This window comes from Hyla sarda, chromosome 2, assembly GCF_029499605.1.
Source record: "Hyla sarda isolate aHylSar1 chromosome 2, aHylSar1.hap1, whole genome shotgun sequence".
In the NCBI taxonomy this organism is placed as follows: Eukaryota; Metazoa; Chordata; class Amphibia; order Anura; family Hylidae; genus Hyla; species Hyla sarda.
Genome location: NC_079190.1, coordinates 380,125,753 through 380,146,994, shown reverse-complemented (window position 1 = coordinate 380,146,994; position 21,242 = coordinate 380,125,753). Strand labels below are relative to the sequence as shown.

General features: G+C 41.3%; 1 protein-coding gene across 6 annotated transcripts in view; it reads left to right on the top strand.

Annotated features, from left to right (window-relative positions):
- Positions 1-21,242, top strand: part of MYL10 (myosin light chain 10) — a 169,629-nt gene that overhangs the window by 73,288 nt on the left and 75,099 nt on the right. Inside the window, exon 1 of one of the 6 annotated variants that reach the window (XM_056558498.1) lies at positions 4,920-5,086. The exons of 4 other annotated variants lie outside the window; for them this stretch is intronic. Coding sequence is in view for 1 of the 2 variants with exons in the window: in XM_056558493.1 (XP_056414468.1) it covers positions 15,296-15,325 (30 nt within the window). In the remaining variant the exon portion in view is untranslated. Of the gene's footprint in view, positions 1-4,919; positions 5,087-15,251; positions 15,326-21,242 lie in introns of those variants that run through there. One more of the 6 variants, XM_056558493.1, reaches the window with a different exon arrangement.

Genomic DNA, 21,242 nt, shown 5'->3' with positions numbered 1-21,242 from the left:
GGGAGGGACTGCAGCACCAGCAACTTGGACAGGAGCACATTCAGCTTCTGCGCTGTTGGATGAGTGGGCGCATACTGTTGTCTCTCGGACATGGCTTCGCTGATGGATTGCTGGCGGAATGACTGACTCGAAGTAGGAGGAGCAGGAGCAAATGGAGCGACAGAAGATGGGTATGACACAGAGCTCCCTTCGGCTGAGGTGGTGTAGCCTTGGGCTGGCTGAAAGAGGGAGCGGCGTGCCACTGAGTGATGCAGCAGGCTGGACCACCACATTGGAGCCACGGTTCTCCCAGGCCGCTTTATGGTGATGCTGCATATGTTGATGTAGGGCCGTGGTGCCAAAATTGGGACCCTGGCCACACTTCACCTTCTGCCGATACATCTTGCATGTGGCCAAGCTAACCTCCTCCAGATGCTTGATGAGAAACTGCCACACCACCGAGTAGCTGTTTTCCCACCAACAGCCCGGACTGATTGACTGCTACTGCCGCCGACTCCCCGAACCCCTGTTTCACTACCTCTCGGTAAGGTAGGCTGCAGCAAAGCAGGTGGTATACCCGGGGCAAGTTTAGCTCCAGACCTTCCACTTCTGCCACCATGCTGACTGCCAACCATGCTACCACCTTGCTGGCTCAGCTGCTGCCTCGCGGGCAACCTGCAACCCTCTTCTCCTGATGAAGCCCCTTCTGCACCCTGCTCCCAAATGTGATCGGCTTCATCATCATCATCGAGTTGTGTCTGCACGTCACTGATGCCCTCATCAGGTTACTCAACAATGTCTGCTTCAGTAGCCTGAATGCTCGCAACACCAACTCTCCTCATCCCTACTTGCCCGCCTAGTGTAGGAAGTGGTGGATGTCTCCTGAAATTCTTGGATGGGAAGTAGCTGCTGACTGTCCTCTAGATCATCCTCACTAAATAGTGGAGCTGAACCCACAGCATAAGATACTTCTGTGGGGGAGGGAACAGCATAGGACAGAGGCAATGGGAGGAAAGGGACTGCTCGCAGGCCATGCCAACTGAGGGTTGTGTCTGAGGAACAGACCAACTGTTTACTGGGGGTGTCAGATGTCACTTGTGATGAAGTGGATGACCATGTTAACCAACCGATGATGGCAGAAGAGTTGCTGGTCGAGACACGACCGCTAGCTGATACCGTATTACCGGGAGCTCAGGCCTTTTGCTGCGACTCCTTTTGCCACTCGCCCTTAGTCTGCTGTGACCACTGCCTGATGAATTAAGGCCTCTGCCACTCCTCGGTGCACGACCTGGCACTTATCTGCCTGACATACTTAGTGAGTATATGAGGGGAGCACAATATGCTCCACTACGCTTAAAAAAGTATTTGTGTACAACACCAGCCAGTGAGTACTTTTGCCTGGCCTTTTACAGTATCTAGGCTCTTGAGATTTTAACAGGAAAAAAATAGTACACCACTGAGATGTACGTATGTGGTATGCACTTATGAGGGAGTACAATGAGTTCCAGTACGCTTAAAGAATTATTTGTGTACAACACCAGCCAGTGAGTACTTTTGCCTGGCCTTTCACAGTATCTATGCCTTGAGACTTTAACAGGTACAAAATAGTACACCTCTTAGATGTATGTATGTGGTATGCACTTATGAGGGGAGAAAAATGTGCTCCAGTACACTTAAAAAAGTATTTGTGTACATGTACTACATCCAAAATTGCACTTTCTCTCTCAATCTCACTCCTTTCCCTATCAGTGCTTCTAGGCAGGATTTGCGCTTAAGTTGACTCTCTGCTGTTCTGTGCGACACACTGCTCTCTGTCCCTCTCTGTAATAGAACACTGTAGACAGTGACTGGGAGTTGAATCGCTGCAGTAAGAATGCTTTTCTGTGCAAAACATACTGCTCTCTGTCCCTCTCTCTGTGCAACAGAACGCTGACTTGACTAGGAGGTGAATCACTGCTGGAAAAAAGCTTTTCTGTGCAATACACAGCACTGTCTGTATCTATCTCTCTGCAGTGAAAGGCTGAAGTGACTGGCCGCAGTATGGCTGCCGATTATATAGGGCTGTGACATCACAGGGGGGGCTCGCGACTTCCCAAGATTCCTTGCCCCATGTCCTCACATGTGGACTCGCCATTTTAGATGCCTTGGAGCCTGGACCACACTAAATGGAGTTTAATGAATCAATTTGCAGGATAGAATCAAGGCGATATTCACATTTGTTGCAAGTCAAAATTTTCCTGAAATTCGTAGCGAATTCAGATTTGGCAGATTCAATTCACTCATCCCTACTTACGACCAAAGAACAAGAGATGCCTCTTTTCTTTTGGTTTGAAACAAATCATTTAGCTTATTTATATCATACATAGCACCATATTTTTTAGCTCAGTAATGAATGTATCAAGCAACTGACTGTTTATTCAATGCTAATAAAAATGATCAATATTGATTTATAGCCATATTGGGCTACATCTACAGCAGTTTTTCCCAACCAGGGAGGTTGGCTGTCCGGAAATGATGGGTGTTGTAGTTTTGCAACAGCGGGAGGCACCCTGGTCAAGAAACGTTGATGTACAGAGTCGTCTGCCACATGGATGGCAGTCACTGACTATGGATACTTTAGGTGCATATTAATTTATCATTTAAAGGGGTTATCAAGGATTACAGAATCATACCTGTCTTCTTTAAGAAACAGCACCACTTCTGTCCTCAGTTTGAGTGGGGTATTGCAGCTCAGTTCCATTAAAGTGATTGGAGCAGAAATGTAATACCACACACAACCTGAGGACAAAGGAGGGATTTGTAATTGCATTTAGAGCATTTTCTTTTGCTTACACCAGGTGTACAAAATTATGCACCTAAACATTTTTTGTGCAACTTTTGTGCAGGTCTGGTGCTAGGATTTTTGCTACCCTAGGCGAAAGTTAATTTTCCCGCCCATTGGCTAAAAAATGCATATTATTATAGTACGGGTGGGGTGGGGGTAGCGTGGTGGGATTTTTCTTGATGGGCAGATGCTTCGGATAGGTGGGTGCTTCGGACGCTGGCTAACTTTTTTGCAGCAGGCAGAGCGGCGCCCCCATCAAGAGGGCGCTCTAGGCGGCTGCCTATTTTGCCTAAAGGCAGAGACGGCCCTGCTTTTGTGAGTACGTAAAAAGTAGCAAACAGCCTTACCTAAGCCACTTTCAGTTTTCACTTTGCAGTGGTTGAGAATCTATAAAGTGCGAATGTCACATGTAGGCATAAAAAAGAAGCAAATCACTCCGAAATGTCGCAAGTCAAAGCCAGATCAGACAAAAATGGCTCACAAAAGGTCTCACAAAAAGTTACAACTGAGACTTTTTCATGCAGAGGAGAGGAGGAATCATCCAAAATGGTTTTCTGAAGTCATGTTTTTTTTTTGCTTATGTGCGCCAAATTTATCAACCCTCTTTGATAGTATGATAAATATGTTGCACATAAGCAAAACCGAAGCAAAAAAAAAAAAAAGACTTTAGAACTCCTAAGGCAACAATGATAAATGTCTCCCCTATGTGTTTCAAATCCTGGATAACTCCTTTAACACTAGCAAAATAACAATACGCAAGATATTATAATTCAACCAATGTGGAGCCAGCAACTAGCTCTTTTTCCATCAACGATAGTTCATTTTTAATGCAGTTGGATAAGCTACGGCCAGACACTGCATAATAGACATCTGCAAAAGGGGATCCATAAAACTGACTATAAACATAAGGGGGGAGATTTATCAAAACCTGCCCAGAGTAAAAGTTGCTGAGTTGCCCATAGCAACCAATCAGATCGCTTCTTTCATTTTTCAGAGGCCTTGTTAGAAATGAAAGAAGCGATCTGATTGGTTGCTATGGGCAACTAGGCAACTTTTACTCTGATAGGTTTTGATAAATCTCCCCCAAGGTATTTGTGACCAATACCATATAAAAATGGACACTTGAATAGCTCACGTATGCACGCCTATTTCAACAGACACCTTTGGCAATAGGTTATCTCCAACCAACACAGTCCTTAAGGCATTGTTTTTTTTTTTTGTTGTTGCCCCCATACACATTAAATATACATTTATCTCATGTGTATGGTCAGCTTTAGGCTTGCTGATTTGGGAGTGGTCCGCTTTCTCATTCAACACCAATGAAGCTAGTAGTAAACAGGGCACAGTAGAGAATATTGATCTCTGATTTGTGAGGTGTACGATGTCCACAAGGACAGCATTAAGATAACACAGCATATAATAAAATCATGTACAATAGAAGAATTGATCGACAGTCTGCATTATTTCCTCCCTGAATAAAAAAGAAAAATATAAAGATCAATGTCTGAAAAGACCCTAGCTGTCTGACTTCAGGCACACTTACATGACTTTATTCTGTTTTGACATGAACCTTAATTGTTATATTATCAATAAAAATGATAATTGTATTTAAAAATAATATTGTTCACAGTTCGGTATGAGTTACAGAGTACAGTGACATACAATTACTATGAGGTATAACATTACAATACAGTGGTACCTCGAGTTACAATGGCCTCAGGTTAGACAACTTTCAACATACACTGCTCTATCTTGGGTCATTGAACTTTGAAACCACATTCAACATACAATATCATAGACTTTCCTGATCTGTGACACTGTGAAAGATCCAGCCATACAGCAGGGGGATTTCAATGGGAAAACAGCTCTATTACTGAAGTGTAAGGATCCCTATACACTTTAATTAAAAGATGCCCAAGCCCTTTGACTGGTCATGGCGGATTTCTGCTGCTTAGCCCTTTTGTTTTAAGAGGGATAAGACAATGTCTGATCTCTCTGGCAGTGACTTACCCCTCCTCTCAAAGTAGAGAAAAATAGAAAAGAGGGCAGGGACTCACCCTATTCTCCTCCAATTTTTATTTCCAAACATCATAACATGGATAAAATTGTTCCAAAAGTAAGGTGCTTAGATGCAGATGCCCGGGGCTAACTAGCTCAGTGCTTTCTCAGACATGCTGCAATCAGATTACAGCTGTTTCACGTGATTATCATGCTTCTACAGATCTGAATACCTGCTGCACGTCAGCTCTGAAGTACCTGCCCTTCTCTGACATCGACAAACACGTAAGTATCCTATTTCTTACAATTCCCATATAATCAAGTTAAAGAGTACCTGTCATGATCTTGTTAAATTTTATAATCCTCACAGTTATTTTTATTATTTGTTAGTTTTCTACCTTGATATTGCTCTGTATTTTCTGCTCAGTCTTCAAAGATTGGGGAGGGGTGTTCCCCAACATCTGAAGACATACAGGGGAGAACTTCCTCCCTCACTCTGCTACACACAGCCCAGAGCAGTTCAGTGTGTGAGATGAGCTATGTGTGTGGGCACAGAACTCCAGACTGCATTTCCTGATATTGGACTTCTGCCAGGCCAGCAGGAGTCCAAAGTCTGTGCAAGAGATGGGAGGAACTATGCTCTGGACAAGTAGGGAGACACCTAGTGGCAGTTTTTTTTAAACACAAATAAAACATAGGAAACTTCATTTTTTTTTAAACAAAGCAAAAATCTTTATCTTTTTCTTTCCTATTGTGGATCTGATGCCTGCTGAAATCATTCAGCAGACATCCTATGACAATGCCTGGGGGGTCCTGAAACTAATCAGATCAGAAATTCAGGTCGTCGATTTGCGACGATTCTGGGCTGATCGGGTCTCTGGACAGCCATTTACTGTCCAGGCTTTTTGGGAGTTTTGCAACAGCTGGAGGCACCTTGTTTGGGGAAAACTGACTTACAGTATTTTTGGTGGAGGAGGCAAATGTAACGCTTGCATCCGGGTACACCCCTATTAAAATCCCTAATTTAGGACTCAAATGCGCATGGCGCTATCCCACTTCGGAGCCCTGTCGTATTTCAAGGCAACAGTTTAGGGCTACACATGGGGTATCTCCGTACTCAGGAGAAATTGCGCTACAAATTTTGGGTGGCTTTTTCTCCTTTTACCCCTTATGAAAAGGTAAAGTTGGAGTCAATACATGCTGGTGTTGCCCAATACTTTTCATTTTCATAAGAGGTAAAAGGAAAAAACTGCCCCAGACTTCTATTCCAACCAAATACTGTTTCCAAAATTCCATTGTCGCTCCTTCCCTTCTGAGCATTGTGGTGCACCCACAGAGCACTTTACATCCACATATTTCCTTACTCGAGAAAAATGGGGTTACAAATTTTGGGGGACATTTTCACCTATTACCCCTTGTAAAAATAAAAAATTTGGGGTAACATCAGCATTTTTGTAAAAAAAAAAATTTTCATTTTCACGTCCAACTTCAATGCAAAGTAGTCAAATACCTGTGGTGTGTTAAGGCTCACTGCACCCCTTGTTACGTTCCTTGAGGGGTGTAGTTTCCCAAATAGTGTGCCAGTGGGATGTTTTTTGCTGTTCTGGCACCATGGGGGCTTCCTAAATGAGATATGCCCCAAAAAACCATTTCAGTAAAATTTGTTTCCAAAAGCCCAATGATGCTCCTTCCCTTCTGAGCCCTCTAGTGCACCCGCAGAGCACTTTACATCCACATATGAGGTATTTCCTTACTCGGGAGAAATGGGGTTTTAAATTTTGGGGGACATTTTCACCTATTACCCCTTGTGAAAATGAAAAATTTGGGGTAACATCAGCAATCTAGTGAAAAAAATAAAAGTTTTATTTTCATGTCCAAATTTATTGAAAATTTGTCAAACACCTGTGGGGTATTAAGGCTCACTGTACCACTTGTTACGTTCCTTGAGGGGTGTAGTTTCCCAAAAAGTATGCTATGTCAGGTGTTTTTCACTGTTCTGGCAACATAGGGGCTTCCTAAATGCGACATGCCCTGCAAAAACCATTTCAGCAAAATTCGTTCTCCAAAATCCCATTGTCGCTCCTTCTCTTCTGAGCGCTCTAGTGCTCCCACAGAGCATTTTACATCCACATATGAAGTATTTCCTTACTCAAGAGGAATTGTTTTTTTTTCTCCTTTTTCCCCTTGTAAAAATAAATAAAAAATATGGGTCTAAAAGAACATGTTAGTGTAAAAAATGAAGATTTAGAATTTTTGCCTCCACTTTGCTGCTATTCCTGTGAAACACCTAAAGGGTTAACAGGTTAACATACTTTCTGAATGTCATTTTGAATACGTTGAGGGGTGCAGTTTTCATAATGGGGTCCATTATGGGTATTTCTTACATAAAGGCACTAAAATTCACTTAAAAACTGAACTGGTCCCTGAAAAATTCAGATTTTGAAAAACTTACTTGAAAAATTGGAAAATTGCTGCTGAACTTTGAAGCCCTCTGATCTCTTCAAAAAGTAAAAACATGTCAACATGTCAACATAAAGTAGACATATTGTAAATGTGAATCAATATATAATTTATTTTGTATGTCTATTTTCCTTACAAGTAGAGAGCTTTGAAGTTATAAAAATGCAAAATTTTCAAATTTTTCATGTAATTTTAGAATTTTTCCCCTTGCAGAACATTCATTTGTACAGGAAGATAGAGAGAGATAGCTGTAAATCTTTTGACAACTATTGAAGGTGTATGGGCACCTTCAGGGGGATGACCTCATAATTCTCTTTTGTAGAGCTATAACTAGAGATGAGCGAATCGAAGCTGACGAACCAGAATTTGTTACAAATTTCAGGAAATATTTGCTTCATTAAACTCCATTTACTGCGGTGCAGGCTCCAGGGCATCTAAAATGACAGATTCACATGTCAAGGGCCTACATACTGTGAAAGTCCAGGCAAAAGTTCTCACCGGCTGGGGTTGTACTCAGATACTTTTTTAAGTGTACTGTAGAGCATTTTCCTGCCCTCATCAGTGCATACCACATACCTATATCCAAGTAGTGTGCTATTTTGTACCTGTAAATCGGTCAAGGGCCTAGATACTGTGAAAGGCCAGCCAAAAGTGCACAGCCGCTGCTTTTCTAGACAAATACTGTTTTAAGCGTAGTGGAGCGTATTGTACTCCCCTCATATACGCACTAAGTATATTAGGCAGAAAAGTGCAAGGACGTGGCAGAGGCCTAAATCCTTCAGGCAGAGGTTGCACTTCATCACAAGTGACACCTGATACCCCCAGTCAACAGTTGGTGGGTTCCTCAGACACAACCCTCAGTTGGCATGGCCTAGGAGCAGACCCTGTCTTCCCATTGTCTTTGTCCTATGCTGTTCCCTCCCCTAAAGAAGTAGGTTCGATGAAGCATAAATGTCGATAACGCATAGGCATTCCTCACGAGCTCATGTATCATGAATCTGCTCAATCTATGATGGGAACAGTGATGGTGATCTGGATGATGGAAATAGATAGGACCGCTCCTGCATCCTGCTGTTTGCCCTGCGGGTTCATTATTAGGGTCACTATTATCTAGTTCAGTTCTTACAATGTCATTATATTATTATTATTATTATTATTAGTATATCGTATCTTATGTCATTATCTTATCTCAATGTCATTATATTATCATACTGTATCTTACAGTATCATTATATTATAATATATTACCAGCATGTTCATAATGTAGTTCCCTAATATTCTAATTAAAGTGAATTCAAATCCACTACTTTATTGTAATACATTTTACACCTTCCAATTAATAATAACCTGCAGTATATTCTGTAAATGTACTTTATAGAGAATGTATTATGTGAAATTGGCTCTATAAAACAAGTAATTGGTCAGTGGATTCATGTCCCGTTCAGATGTATTGCACTGTTTAAATAGATCTTATTTCATCTATGATGTGTGAGTGAGTTTTGGGCACTGGCCTGGCAATGTAAGTTAATACTGCACCCAGCAGATAGAATGATTGCGCTGTGTTCCCAGTTCATTTATATGTGGAAATGTGTCTCCTGCAACATGAACCATTAACAAATTGGTCCAAGGGCAACAGCTCTACAAACCTGATAAAAGGAACCTCTGCCCTAACCAGCCAGCAGGGACCCTTTTGCTTTCTCATTTCACCATAAAGGATGGAGTCATAGAACGCCATCCTGATCCAACATGTATATTTGCTGACCGATCAGGATAGGATATGTGAAAGAAAATGTTCTAGTTGGGTCAGAGAATGCTGACCTTAATAATCTGTGGACAAATGTGCAATCTTGTTGTTTGTTTAAAAATAAGCAGCAAATCCTAGAAGCACCAGGCTGCGTTCCATCTTCTTGTACAATGTTTGTATGCTTTATAAGTGGAAGACAGTATGTCTTGAAGAAATCTAATTTTTATCTATGCATTAAACGCACTGTTCAGCTATTTGTTACAAGAAACAATAAATATATTGATATGTTTGGGGCTATGACGTGTAGATAGTGAACAGAAAAATGGCAGAAAATAAAGCAAAAAATCACACATAAAAACACAGGGACTATTTACAGTGGCATGCTAGAAGATGCTTGCATGTTCACATTATATAACCATCTTCTAACGTGGCACATGGTAAGTATATGCCATTATGATTGGTGTAAGTCTGGCCATACCTAGAATGATGGACCGTGTTCCTTTGGCATGTCTCCAAAGCAGTTGTGCTCCTGGCTTAACTCAGTCGGCATGCAGTACAAGTAAACTACATGGCACACTTAATACCGGCATTACAGCAAAGCTCCTTTGTAGAATATTACTTCAAAAATGTAAGTGTACCTGTCGTCATCAAAAACTTTTTATATAATGTAGATAATACCATTATATGTATGTTTGTAATATACATTGGTTAAAAATTGTGTATATTTATGTCCCTACAGCTATTGTCTGTGTGTCTCTATGAGGAGTCCAAATACAGTGAGGGTGGACAAGCAGGGCTCTGTGCAGTAAGAAAAAGCAGGACAGTGTGCACTGAGGCTCCATAACATGCTCCTGGCTCATACATCAGGATGATTGACAAGCCAAAAGTCTGCACAGATCCCTGCTTGTCCTACCCTCACTTCCTGTTTTTGGACTCATCATAGAGACACACAGAAAATAGCTGTAGGGACAGCATTTTTTCACCCAAAAATACACACAATTTTTACAAATATTCATATAATGGCATTATCTACATTATGTAAAAAGTTTTTGTTGATGACAGTTTCATTTTAATAAAGAAAAGTAAAGAAAAGGTGAAAAGGCAGGGTTAGCACTAGATAGTGCTGAATTACTTGCTCCTATGGCCGGGTTGTATGTAACTTGTGGTGTTCCTGTGATGAGCGGTGCTGGTGTGGGTCTGCAGACCCACGCCAGCACCGCTCATCACAGGAACCCCACAAGTGCAATCTTGCATCTGATCCACCCTAGAACTGTATGTTTGGACCTGAAGAAGGCACTCTCTGTGTGCCGAAACGCGTAGTCCATTGTGTCAAATAAAATATTAATTGTCCTGTGCTGGCTCGAGTCTTTCCATCTGTGACCACGTTTTGCGCAGCGCCTCTAAGACCGTTTTTCTCCATTTTCCACATATTGTCAGTAGAACACTTTGGATAAATGTGTACTTATAGAGAACCTTCCTTGTCTCTTCCTCACCTCATCCTATGAATGGTTTGATCCTGGCCACTCCCAAAATCTCAAGCCATTGAACACTTGATAGTACTAGGACCTACTATAGAGGGCTCTACTGATACAACAGCGACAAGAATCATCCTTGTTCTGTATAAAGCAGATTTGCAAAAATTCCTTACAAAACTCCCATAAGTTCTCATATCATAAGCAGTATAAATCAATTCTTATTATGGACACAGATCTATTTGTCTTGTGTATATTAGGCATGTCCTAAACTGAAGGAAATATGAGAAGAGAAATCAGAACTACTTTCTGGAGCATTAAAAATTAAAAGCAAACATACAGGAACATTGAAGGATTAAGTGGGGATTATTCATGAAGTTGGCAGGCTCTGCCTTCACAACAATCTACTTTACTGTATCTCCTTATTGACAAAAGAAGACCACACAGATGGCTATTGTGAGTTCTTACATCTTGTAATTGATAGTTGAAGTAAAATAAAGTTGAAGATGTCAGGGTCAACGTATCTACCCCTCAATTATTTATTTAGCTTACATAGAAATAAAGATGATGAGAAAAATGTTTGACTCAAACTTATTAACTTAGACATTAAGACCATATTTTATGATCAAAGAAAGGAAAATACATTATAGCTGCACATACTGTATATGTAAGAAACAGTGGAAATTTAACCATTTAGTAATCATCTGATTTCTTCTCTAGCATCTATGTCACAATAATCTATGGCACTACAGATATTGTAAATTATCATCTATGTCAAACAGGGAAATTTTCAGGCTTTGCATGGTGGTATTAATTAGGCATTTGTTGGCAATAGTATTTGGGTTATGTATAGGGTTAAACCCTTTGGTAGGAGGTGAAGTGGTACTATTGTATTCATATTTTTAAATTGTGTTTTCATGCAGTTTTGTTCAAGGATAAATATGTCTTACATTAAATAGTAACTGGGCATATTGGTACCTATCTGTCACTGTTTTATTTTATAAGAGCCTATTATTTAAAGGGGTATTCTGGCCAAAGACATCTTATCCCTTATCATTTGGATAGGAGATAAGATGTCTGATCGCAAGGGGGCCGCCACTGGGACCCTCTGCGATTTTGGTGGAGCACCACATCATGCCACGCCCCCTCCATTCATGTCCATTGGAGGGAGCGTGATGATTGAGATTAAAAAGAGGAGTTTAAAAGATAATGATACTCATAATAAAAAATTATATTCTTGATTTGTACTTCTTATGGTGCAAAAACATTTTCTCCATTTAGTCACGCGTTTCCTTAGTTTTACATCTACAGTCTCTACAGTTTGCCTCTACAATTGCTGTGTGAGCTCTATTTTCTCTCTATAGTTAGTTAGTTAGTATGGTTGAAAAAAGACATACGTCCATCAAGTCCAACCAGGGAATAAACTTGTACACTGCCCACAGTATATGATTCTCCCCTGTAGATTGCATTTTGTGTGCTTGTGTCTCTGTCTCCTGCCAGTGTGAGCTGTCCTCCATGGTTTCGCTCCCCTTTGTCTACTCTTTGAGTTGGTGTGTAACACCCTCTCCTTGCTGCTGTCTCTAATACTTAGAAAGCAGACTGGCCATCTGATGGATTTATCTTGTCTTTATCTCAGTAGCAGTTTTGAATTCAGGAAACATTAACAATAAAAATTCAATGCATGATTACATACTATGGAGTGGTAACATTAGCCATTGACAATGAAAGTCACTTGTCTGGAACTTTCCTTCTCCACTTAATTTTAACACAGCAGTGCCCATTATAGTTGAATATAATTTACTAATATTTGGAAGTATGGGGTATATTTAGTGTTTTAACTGCTTGTGAAACAATAAAACAAAATTTTGGAAATAAGTGTAATAGTAACAGCTATCCTTGGACATATACCAACAATGAATAAACATTTTTCTTGCTGACAATACCAACATGATTGATTAGAACAAATTCTGCCCATGGCAAGTCATTATTCCTGTTATCACGGAGTGCAGACACGTAACATAAAACACCTGATATATTCACATTACTATACTGTAGATGTGCAAGGAAAACAGATGTTCATTTTCGACAATTTATTTGCCTTGACAATTTTCAGAGCCTATAGGCTTACTGTTGATCAATACTGAAAAATAAATCTGTAGTCTTACTGTAGTGTCAATTGTAAATGTGGATAGAAATTCGAAGAAGAATGTAATATTTATATTTAAACCAAGTTATTTTTTCATGAACAATTATATTCCATAGCAAAATATGCAAAAGTGCTTATTGGGATGATACCGGGACATGTACCATTATATGATGGCCATTTAAATGAACGGATTGACCATCTAATGTATGGATACGCCAAGTCCACTAGAAAGGGAGGCATTTTTACAGAAAACCTATCTGTTTTGGCACAGAAAGGAAGGACCCTAGCAGGGAACTGCCCTCTTATGTTAAAGGGGTATTCCAGGAATTATTTTTATTTGACTATTCTACAGGGGCTGTAAAGTTAGTGTAGTTCATAATATAGTGTCTGTATCTGTGTGTGATGGTTTTCTCACAATTTTTCTGTGAATTCCCCTCCAATATTTATTTTTACCAGCATACAAAATGATTGTTGTCTCAGATTTTTCCCAGCTTGCAATGCAGCCGAGACCTGACTCACTAGTCAGCTGATGACAGGGAGCCTGTCTGCTTAAATGGGTGGAGAGATCGCTTGGTGGGAGAGAGATCAATCTGCAACCAATGCAACAGCTAGAGTCACCCTGATTGAAAATCACAGGTCTTTTGAATGGATGCAGCTCATTTATGTTTCAATGGGTGGTGTGGCTGTTGTTTGGGAGGGAAATGGAATTATGGGATTTGAAAGCAAAAAAGAAAACTCAAACTGGAAATACCAGTTCACAAAAAGCTAGCCACAGTATTATGGTAATCTCACAACATAGCCATTTAGACCCAAGATAAGCACAGATCCTTCCTAAGCATGTCCATTACTTTCTGCCAGGTACGTACTAAAATCGCCTTATGGTGGATAACCCCTTTAACTCAATATGTCCTAATAGGCCCTCCAATTCTTGGAAATTTTGTGAAGAGTGTGACTATAATGGTGATCACAATTTTCTGTCTCACGTATGAAACCCTAAGCTAGTGACCAAATGTCAGGGTTTCCTGTGAGGAAATTTGGTCAGGGCTGTACGTCTTCATCTTGTCATTGCCTTCAAAGTTGCCACCCTAGTAACAGCTGACAATCTAGAAGAACATCTTAGAAAGCTTTGTACGGCTTAAACCTTAATGTGAAGATAAAGACTAAATTAAATTGAAGGTGACAATCTGTCCTATCAGGGATAGCTAGAGCATGGTAAGAGTCTCCTACCTACAAATCTACATGGATTAGCACTAAGGAAGTTCAGAGTATACCAAAAATAGAGTTTCAAATGAAATTGATCACGACACAGCATGAATAATAGAGATAAAGCCAAAAACCAATAGTTAGGACATGGAACAAGGATAACGTAGGAAAGGAATACGGGGCATAGTTCTAAAAATAAAAAATAAATTCTTGGAATATCCCTTTATTTATCCCTGTATTATTTTTTAATTATCAAAACTTTAATCAAGAACTAAAACAAATTGTCCTTCATAAATGGATTGGGACCATGAAAAATGCCCAATATTGTATACAATTTAGCAACAACAAACAACCCCAGTAATCATTACAAAGACTGAAGGTAACTTAATTTCAGTACTATTGTAATAGCAAACTGTAGGCATATGTTGTGCCTATATCACTGTTAGATGCAGCATACAATCTCATCACTCACTATATATTATCTAAGCACCATTTGTGTCTATGACATACTGTAAAAGCTTTAATCCACAGCTGCCATCCCCGAAAATGTTTACTGGTCCCGAAACATTCCAGAAGACAAGGGCTTCCCGCAACCAACTAATATTTCTCTGAAAAACAATGGCCCCTGGGACAGATGCCTTGGATGATTCTGAGATCCAGTTACTAAACTTTTCCATCCTTACATGTATTGTCTAAACTTGGAACAAACGTATTTAATCCAGAATGACACTATAAAAAGACAATCACTATGGATCTAGCTGGCTTGATAGTTGGCACTGAGGGGGGCAAAGGAGCAGCAGCAACATGGTAAGAACTACTAGTCACATCTTTACAGTATTTAACTCTCATATTATCTGCACAATGGCCGGCATTTATCATTGTAGGTGTAAGTGAAGCATTTTTCAACACTTTTTTTTGTGTGCTGGTAATGTGTAGGAGCACCACATTTATTTAATGGTCGCAGAGCATTTGATAAATTTTGTGCAGGTCACATTTTCTGAAATTTCTCTCTTCACATACACCAAAAAGCTAAGCTAAGTCTGGGCTGGTGTAGTTTTAGCGACTTTTTTGTGGCTTTATGCCTTTTTTGCGCCTTTTCACAAAAAGGCGCAGTTGACAAAACCCTTCCATATCATGTGTATTTCCAAAATCAGTGGATTGCAACTCAAAATCAGCAGAAATGTGTAAACCAAAAGGTGCAAAAAGGCACAAATAACCCCTGCTTGCGCCTTTTTTTGCACCTTTTCTAGACACAAAAAACTGTCTAAAGACAATGATAAATGTCAGCCATTGTGTTTGTTGCTGTTATATTTCTATTTGATGTGTAATATGTATGTTTGGTTCTATACTATGTTAATGAATGGTAAAATTATGTTTTAATATAGTATGTAATATAATAAAGTTAGCCTCTGCTCATATCTCTTACATGGTGGATATCCACTGTATATGCCAAGAAAATTGTCCATCCTATGCAGAATGACTTTTCAGTGGAAAAAAAGGTATATCAACCCCTTCTGCCCATATGTATGCCAAAAGGACACTATTTTGACCTATATCAGGTTCATATAAATTGAGGATACATACTGCAGGGTAATTTTTACCATAAATTACAGGTGTACACAGGCTAGTATTAAGGTTTCTGTCAAGCTTTTCAGTGTTTTTGGTGGCAAGAATAGTGCAGATTATGGCTCAAAATAACCAGACACCCAATGGCCCTATTAAAGTCATTCTGTATCCAACAGAAAATATTGGTGTGACTCTAGTACTGTATGAAGAGCCTAAGAGGTTAATTTCCCAGTGTATATGCTGAATATACATCATAGTATGAACAAATACTTAATTTGTTTGCAAGCCCAATCACATATTAAAAGTCTATAACGTTTTTAAAACCATAGATAGGGTTTCCTCTTCCTGCTGGTTGTGAGTGGGTAGTTGGATAAAGATGGAGGGGACACCTTGCTGGGTGGCTTCCCAGATCCCACCAATCCAAGGGTTTATTTGAATGTATAACTAATGTATGATACCTTATAAATATGTAAAAATGATGATGAAGATTTAATTGTTTGCTTTTTATTGTATTAAAGGGGTTCTCCGGTGCTTACACATCTTATCCCCTATCCAAAGGATAGGGGATAAGATGCCTGATCGCGGGAGTCCCGCGGCTATCACGCCCCCTCCCGTAGGCTTGCATTGAGGGGCGGAGCGTGACGTCACACGGGGGCGTGACGTCACACACCGCCGGCCCTGCGGTCGACCGTAATCAGTCTGATTATAAACGGGGTGCCGCGTGCATGATCACGGACGTCCCCAGCTGTGGGACTCCCGCGATCAGGCATCTTATCCCCTATCCTTTGGATAGGGGATAAGATGTGTAAGCACCGGAGTACCCCTTTTAAGGTTTCCATAATTTAGAATAAAAACAAAAAAAACACGGATAAGCCAATAAGCCAATAGCTGTCCAGACATGTTGAGAGTTGTAGTTTTGCACTATGCACAATTGAATGAAGATATATATTGATAACAATCACCAACCAGAGTTTAGCCCTAAGCCATTATTTTTAGATCTTTCGAGAGAATACTATTGTTTTGATAAATGAGCAACAACGTAATGTTAGTTAATTTTAACGTTTAATGTTTCTCTTAAAGCAGAATGTACATATTGTACAATCAAGGTACATATAGAGATTAATGATCATTGTAAAGCGGATACCTGGTTTAAAGAAATCCTTGTAATAGGTAATAGATAGTGGTCCTCCAGCAACCATTCATATCAATGTACACCCCTCCATACATTGCTCTATTCTTTGCAGTGGCACTGCAGAGAACTTAGGTTTTAGGAGATCTCACAATCAATTGCAGTTGATCCACTACAAGCCACATTCATCTCAATTTTGCTCTGGGGAACTCACAATTAACCCCTTAAGGACACATGACGTTCTCATACGTCTCCATTTCCGAGTCCTTAAGGACACATGACGTATGAGAACGTCATGTGTTTTACCGGCCCCCCGCAACCATCTGGAGCGGAGCCGGTCCCCGATGCCTGCTGAAATCGTTCAGCAGGCATCGGGGCATATCGCCCAGGGGGGTCATTATGACCCCCCATGTCGGCGATGGCCGCAGATCGCTGGACAATTCAGTCCAGCGATCTGCGGTGGATTCCGGGTCAATCGGGTCTCCAGTGACCCGGTGACCCGGAATTATTGGCTGATCGGGGCCGTCAGAGACGGCCCCGAACAGCCAGAGCCAGCAGGGGTGAGGTGGCACTGGTGCCACCTCACGATCGCCCTGATTCGTCGGCCGGATTACCGGCCGACCAATCAGGGCGCCTGCTGCGGGTGTCACTCCCGCAACCCGCTCCGCCCCTCTTCCGGAGGACGTGAGCGGGTGCGGGACGTGCACCCCGGGTGCTGGGGACCCCGATCCCCGGCGCCCCTGTTGGGATCGGGGCCCCAGGAGCAGCGGCGGCGGCGGAGATGACGAGGGACTGACCTGGTGCAGCGAGGATCGTTGGAGGTGAGTGACAGCCTCCTGCTGTTGCTTAGCAACAGCTCCCAGCATGCAAAAAGGGCATGCTGGGAGCTGTAGTTATGCAACAGCAGGAGGCAGACCACCACAACTCCCAGCATGCCCTTATGGGCATGCTGGGACTTGTAGTTTTGCAACAGCTGGAGGCACATTCTTTCTATGGAAAAGTGTACCTTCAGCTGTTGTGTTACTACAACTCCCAGCTTGCACAATCAGCTAAAGTGCATGCTGGGAGTTGTAGTGGTGCATCTGGTGGTTGCATAACTACAACTCCCAGCATGCCCGTTGGCTGTCGGTGACTGCTGAGAGTTGTAGTTTTGCAACAGCTGAAGGCACACTGAGTTAAGTAGCAAACCAGTGTGTCTCCAGCTGTTGCATAACTACAATCCCCAGCATCCCCAGCCAAAGTAGTATGCCTCCAGCTGTTGCATAACTACAACACCCAGCATGCCCTTCCGCTGTCCGTACATGCTGGGGGTTGTAGCTTTTGCAACAGCTGAAGGCACACTGGTTGCAAAACACTGAGTTTGTTACCAAACTCGGTGTTTCACAACCAGTGTGCCTCCAGCTGTTGCAAAACTACAACTCCCAGCATGCACTGATAGACCGTACATGCTGGGAGTTGTAGTTTTGCAACAGCTGGATGTTCCCCCCCCCAATGTGAACGTACAGGGTACACTCACATGGGCGGAGGATTACAGTAAGTATCCGGCTGCAAGTTTGAGCTGCGTCAAATTTTCTGCCGTAGCTCAAACTGCCAGCGAGAAACTACTGTGAACCCACGCCCGTGCGACTGTACCCTAAAAACACTACACTACACTAACACAAAATAAAATAAAAAGTAAAAAAACACTACATATACACATACCCCTACACAGCCCCCCTCCCCAATAAAAATGAAAAACGTCTGGTACGCCACTGTTTCCAAAACGGAGCCTCCAGCGGTTGCAAAACTACAACTCCCAGCATGCACTGATAGACCGTACATGCTGGGAGTTGTAGTTTTGCAACAGCTGGATTTACCCCCCCCCCCCCCCCCAATGTGAACGTACAGGGTACACTCACATGGGCGGAGGATTACAGTAAGTATCCGGCTGCAAGTTTGAGCTGCGTCAAATTTACACTTACTGAATGTTTTTTTGAATACTTTAGGGGGTGTAGTTTTTATAATGGGGTCTTTTATGGGGTATTTCTAATATGAAGACCCTTCAAATCCACTTCAAAACTGAACTGGTCCCTGAAAAATAGTGAGTTTGAAAATTTTGTGAAAAATTTCAAAATTGCTACTGAACTTTGAAGCCCTATGGTGTCTTCCAAAAGTAAAAACTCATAAATTTTATGATGCAAACATAAAGTAGACATATTGTATATGTGAACCCAAAAAAAATATATTTTGAATATCCATTTTCCTTACAGGCAGAGAGCTTCAAAGTTAGAAAAATGCTAAATTTTCATTTTTTTCATCAAATTTTGGGATTTTTCACCAAGAAAGGATGCAAGTTACCATAAAATTTTACCACTAAGTTAAAGTAGAATATGTCACGAAAAAACTATCTCGGAATCAGAGTGATAACTAAAAGCATTCCAGAGTTATTAATGTTTAAAGTGACAGTGGTCAGAATTGCAAAAAACGCTCCGGTCCTTAAGGTATAAAATGGCCTGGTCCTTAAGGGGTTAAAGGGGTTATCCAGGAATACAAAAACAAATCTACTTTCTTTCAAAAACAGCTCCACGTTTGTCTCCAGGTTAGGTGTGTTATTACAACTTAGCTCTATTCTCTTCAATGGAACTGAGCTGTAGAATCACACCCAACCTGGAGACAGACAGGGAGCTGTTTTTTGTTAGGAATTAGCTCTGTTTATCTATTCCTGGATAACCCCTTTAAAGTTTACTTGTCACTCACAAAAACTTTTTTATATGTGGTTAAAGGGATATTCCAGTAAAAAAAAAAATTATAATAATAATTCATATCAACTGGCTCCAGATAGTTAAACAGATTTGTAAATCACTTCTATTAAAAAAATCTTAACCCTTCCAGTACTTATCAGCTGCTGAAGTTGAGTTGTTCTTTTCTGTCTGACAACAGTGCTCTCTGCTGACACCTCTGTCTGTCTCAGGAACTGTCCAGAGCAGGAGAGGTTTTCTATGGGGATTTGCTCCTACTCTGGACAGTTCCTGAGACAGACAGAGGTGTCAGCAGAGAGCACTGTTGTCAGACAGAAAAGAAAAACTCAACTTCAGCAGCTGATAAGTACTGGAAGGATTAAGATTTTTTTTAATAGAAGAGATTTACAAATCTGTTTGATTTTCTGGAGCCAGTTGGTATGAATTTTTTTTTTTTAACTGGAATATCCCTTGTCAATCATCCTGCTGTGTAAGCCAGGGCCTCAGTGCACAGAGCCCTGCTTGTCCACAGCGCACAGAATGCTGCTTGTCCTCAATGTACAGAGCCCAGCTTGTCCTCAATACACAGAGCCATGCTTGTCCTCAGTGTACAGAGCCCTGCTTGTACTCAATGTACAGAGCCCTGCTTGTCCTCAGTGTACAGAGCCCTGCCTGTCCTCACTGCACAGACCCCTGCTTGTTCTCAGTGCACAGAGCCCTGCTTGTCCTCATTGTACAAAGCCCTGCTTGTCCTCAGTGTACAAAGCCCTGCTTGTTCCAGTGTACAGAGCCCTGCTTGTCCTCAGTGTACAGAACTCTGCTTGTCCTCAGTGTACAGAGCCCTGCTTGTCCTCAGTGTACAGAGCCCTGCTTGTCCTCAGTATACAGAGCTCTGCTTGTCCTCAGTATACAGAGCCCTTCTTGTCCTCAGTGTACAGAGCCCTGCTTGTCCTCAGTATACAGAGCCCAGCTTGTCCTCAGTGCACAGAGCCCTGCTTGTCCTCAGTGTACAGAGCCCTGCTTGTCCTCAGTGTACAGAGCCCTGCTTGTCCTCGCTGTACAGAGCCCTGCTTGTCATCAGTATACAGAGCCCTGCTTGTCCTCAGTGTACAGAGCCCTGCTTGTCCTCAGTGTACAGAGCCCAGCTTGTCCTCAGTGCACAGAGCCCTGCTTGTCCTCAGTGTACAGAGCCCTGCTTGTCCTCACTGTACAGAGCCCTGCTTGTTCCAGTGTACAGAGCCCTGCTTGTCCTCAGTGTACAGAACCCTGTTTGTCCTCAGTGTACAGAGCCCTGTTTTTCCTCAGTGTACAGAACCCTGCTTGTCCTCAGTGTACAGAGCCCTGCTTGTCCTCAGTATACAGAGCCCTACTTGTTCTCTCAGTGTACAGAACCCTGCTTGTCAGGCCACACTTCCTGTATTTTGTCTCTGCACAGACACACAGGCAAAAGCTTCAGAGAAAAGACTACATGTAATAGTATTATCTACATTACATAAGATGTTTTTAAAAATGACTCAAGAGCTGATTTAAGAAAGTTATATAAATTTGTTTATTCTGACAACAGTGAAGTATGTATAGGACTCAACAAAAAGGAATGGGCACAAGTGTGTGCATATATTTATAATTCAGAATAAGCTTAATAAAAAAAATAATATATATATATATATATATATATATATATATATATATATATATATCTCAACATAGTTGAGCAGATTCTTGAATTGATATGTGCAAATTCAAAAGTGGCACCAAAAGCTCATACAGTAGAGAACAACATATTTCCTTAGAAGTGCAGTATCTCAAAGTTTCAGCACCTGTTGAGGTCTAAAACAACAGTAAATTTCAGTATGAGGACTGCAAAATTATAACTGGTGACTAAAGCTAAGTCCAAAACTAACAAAACTCTCCACTGCAGTATACTGAACATTATATTCATAAATAATGCAATGATACATATATAAGTCCTAGTCACCCCTAACCTGATTGTATGTGTGTGTGGGA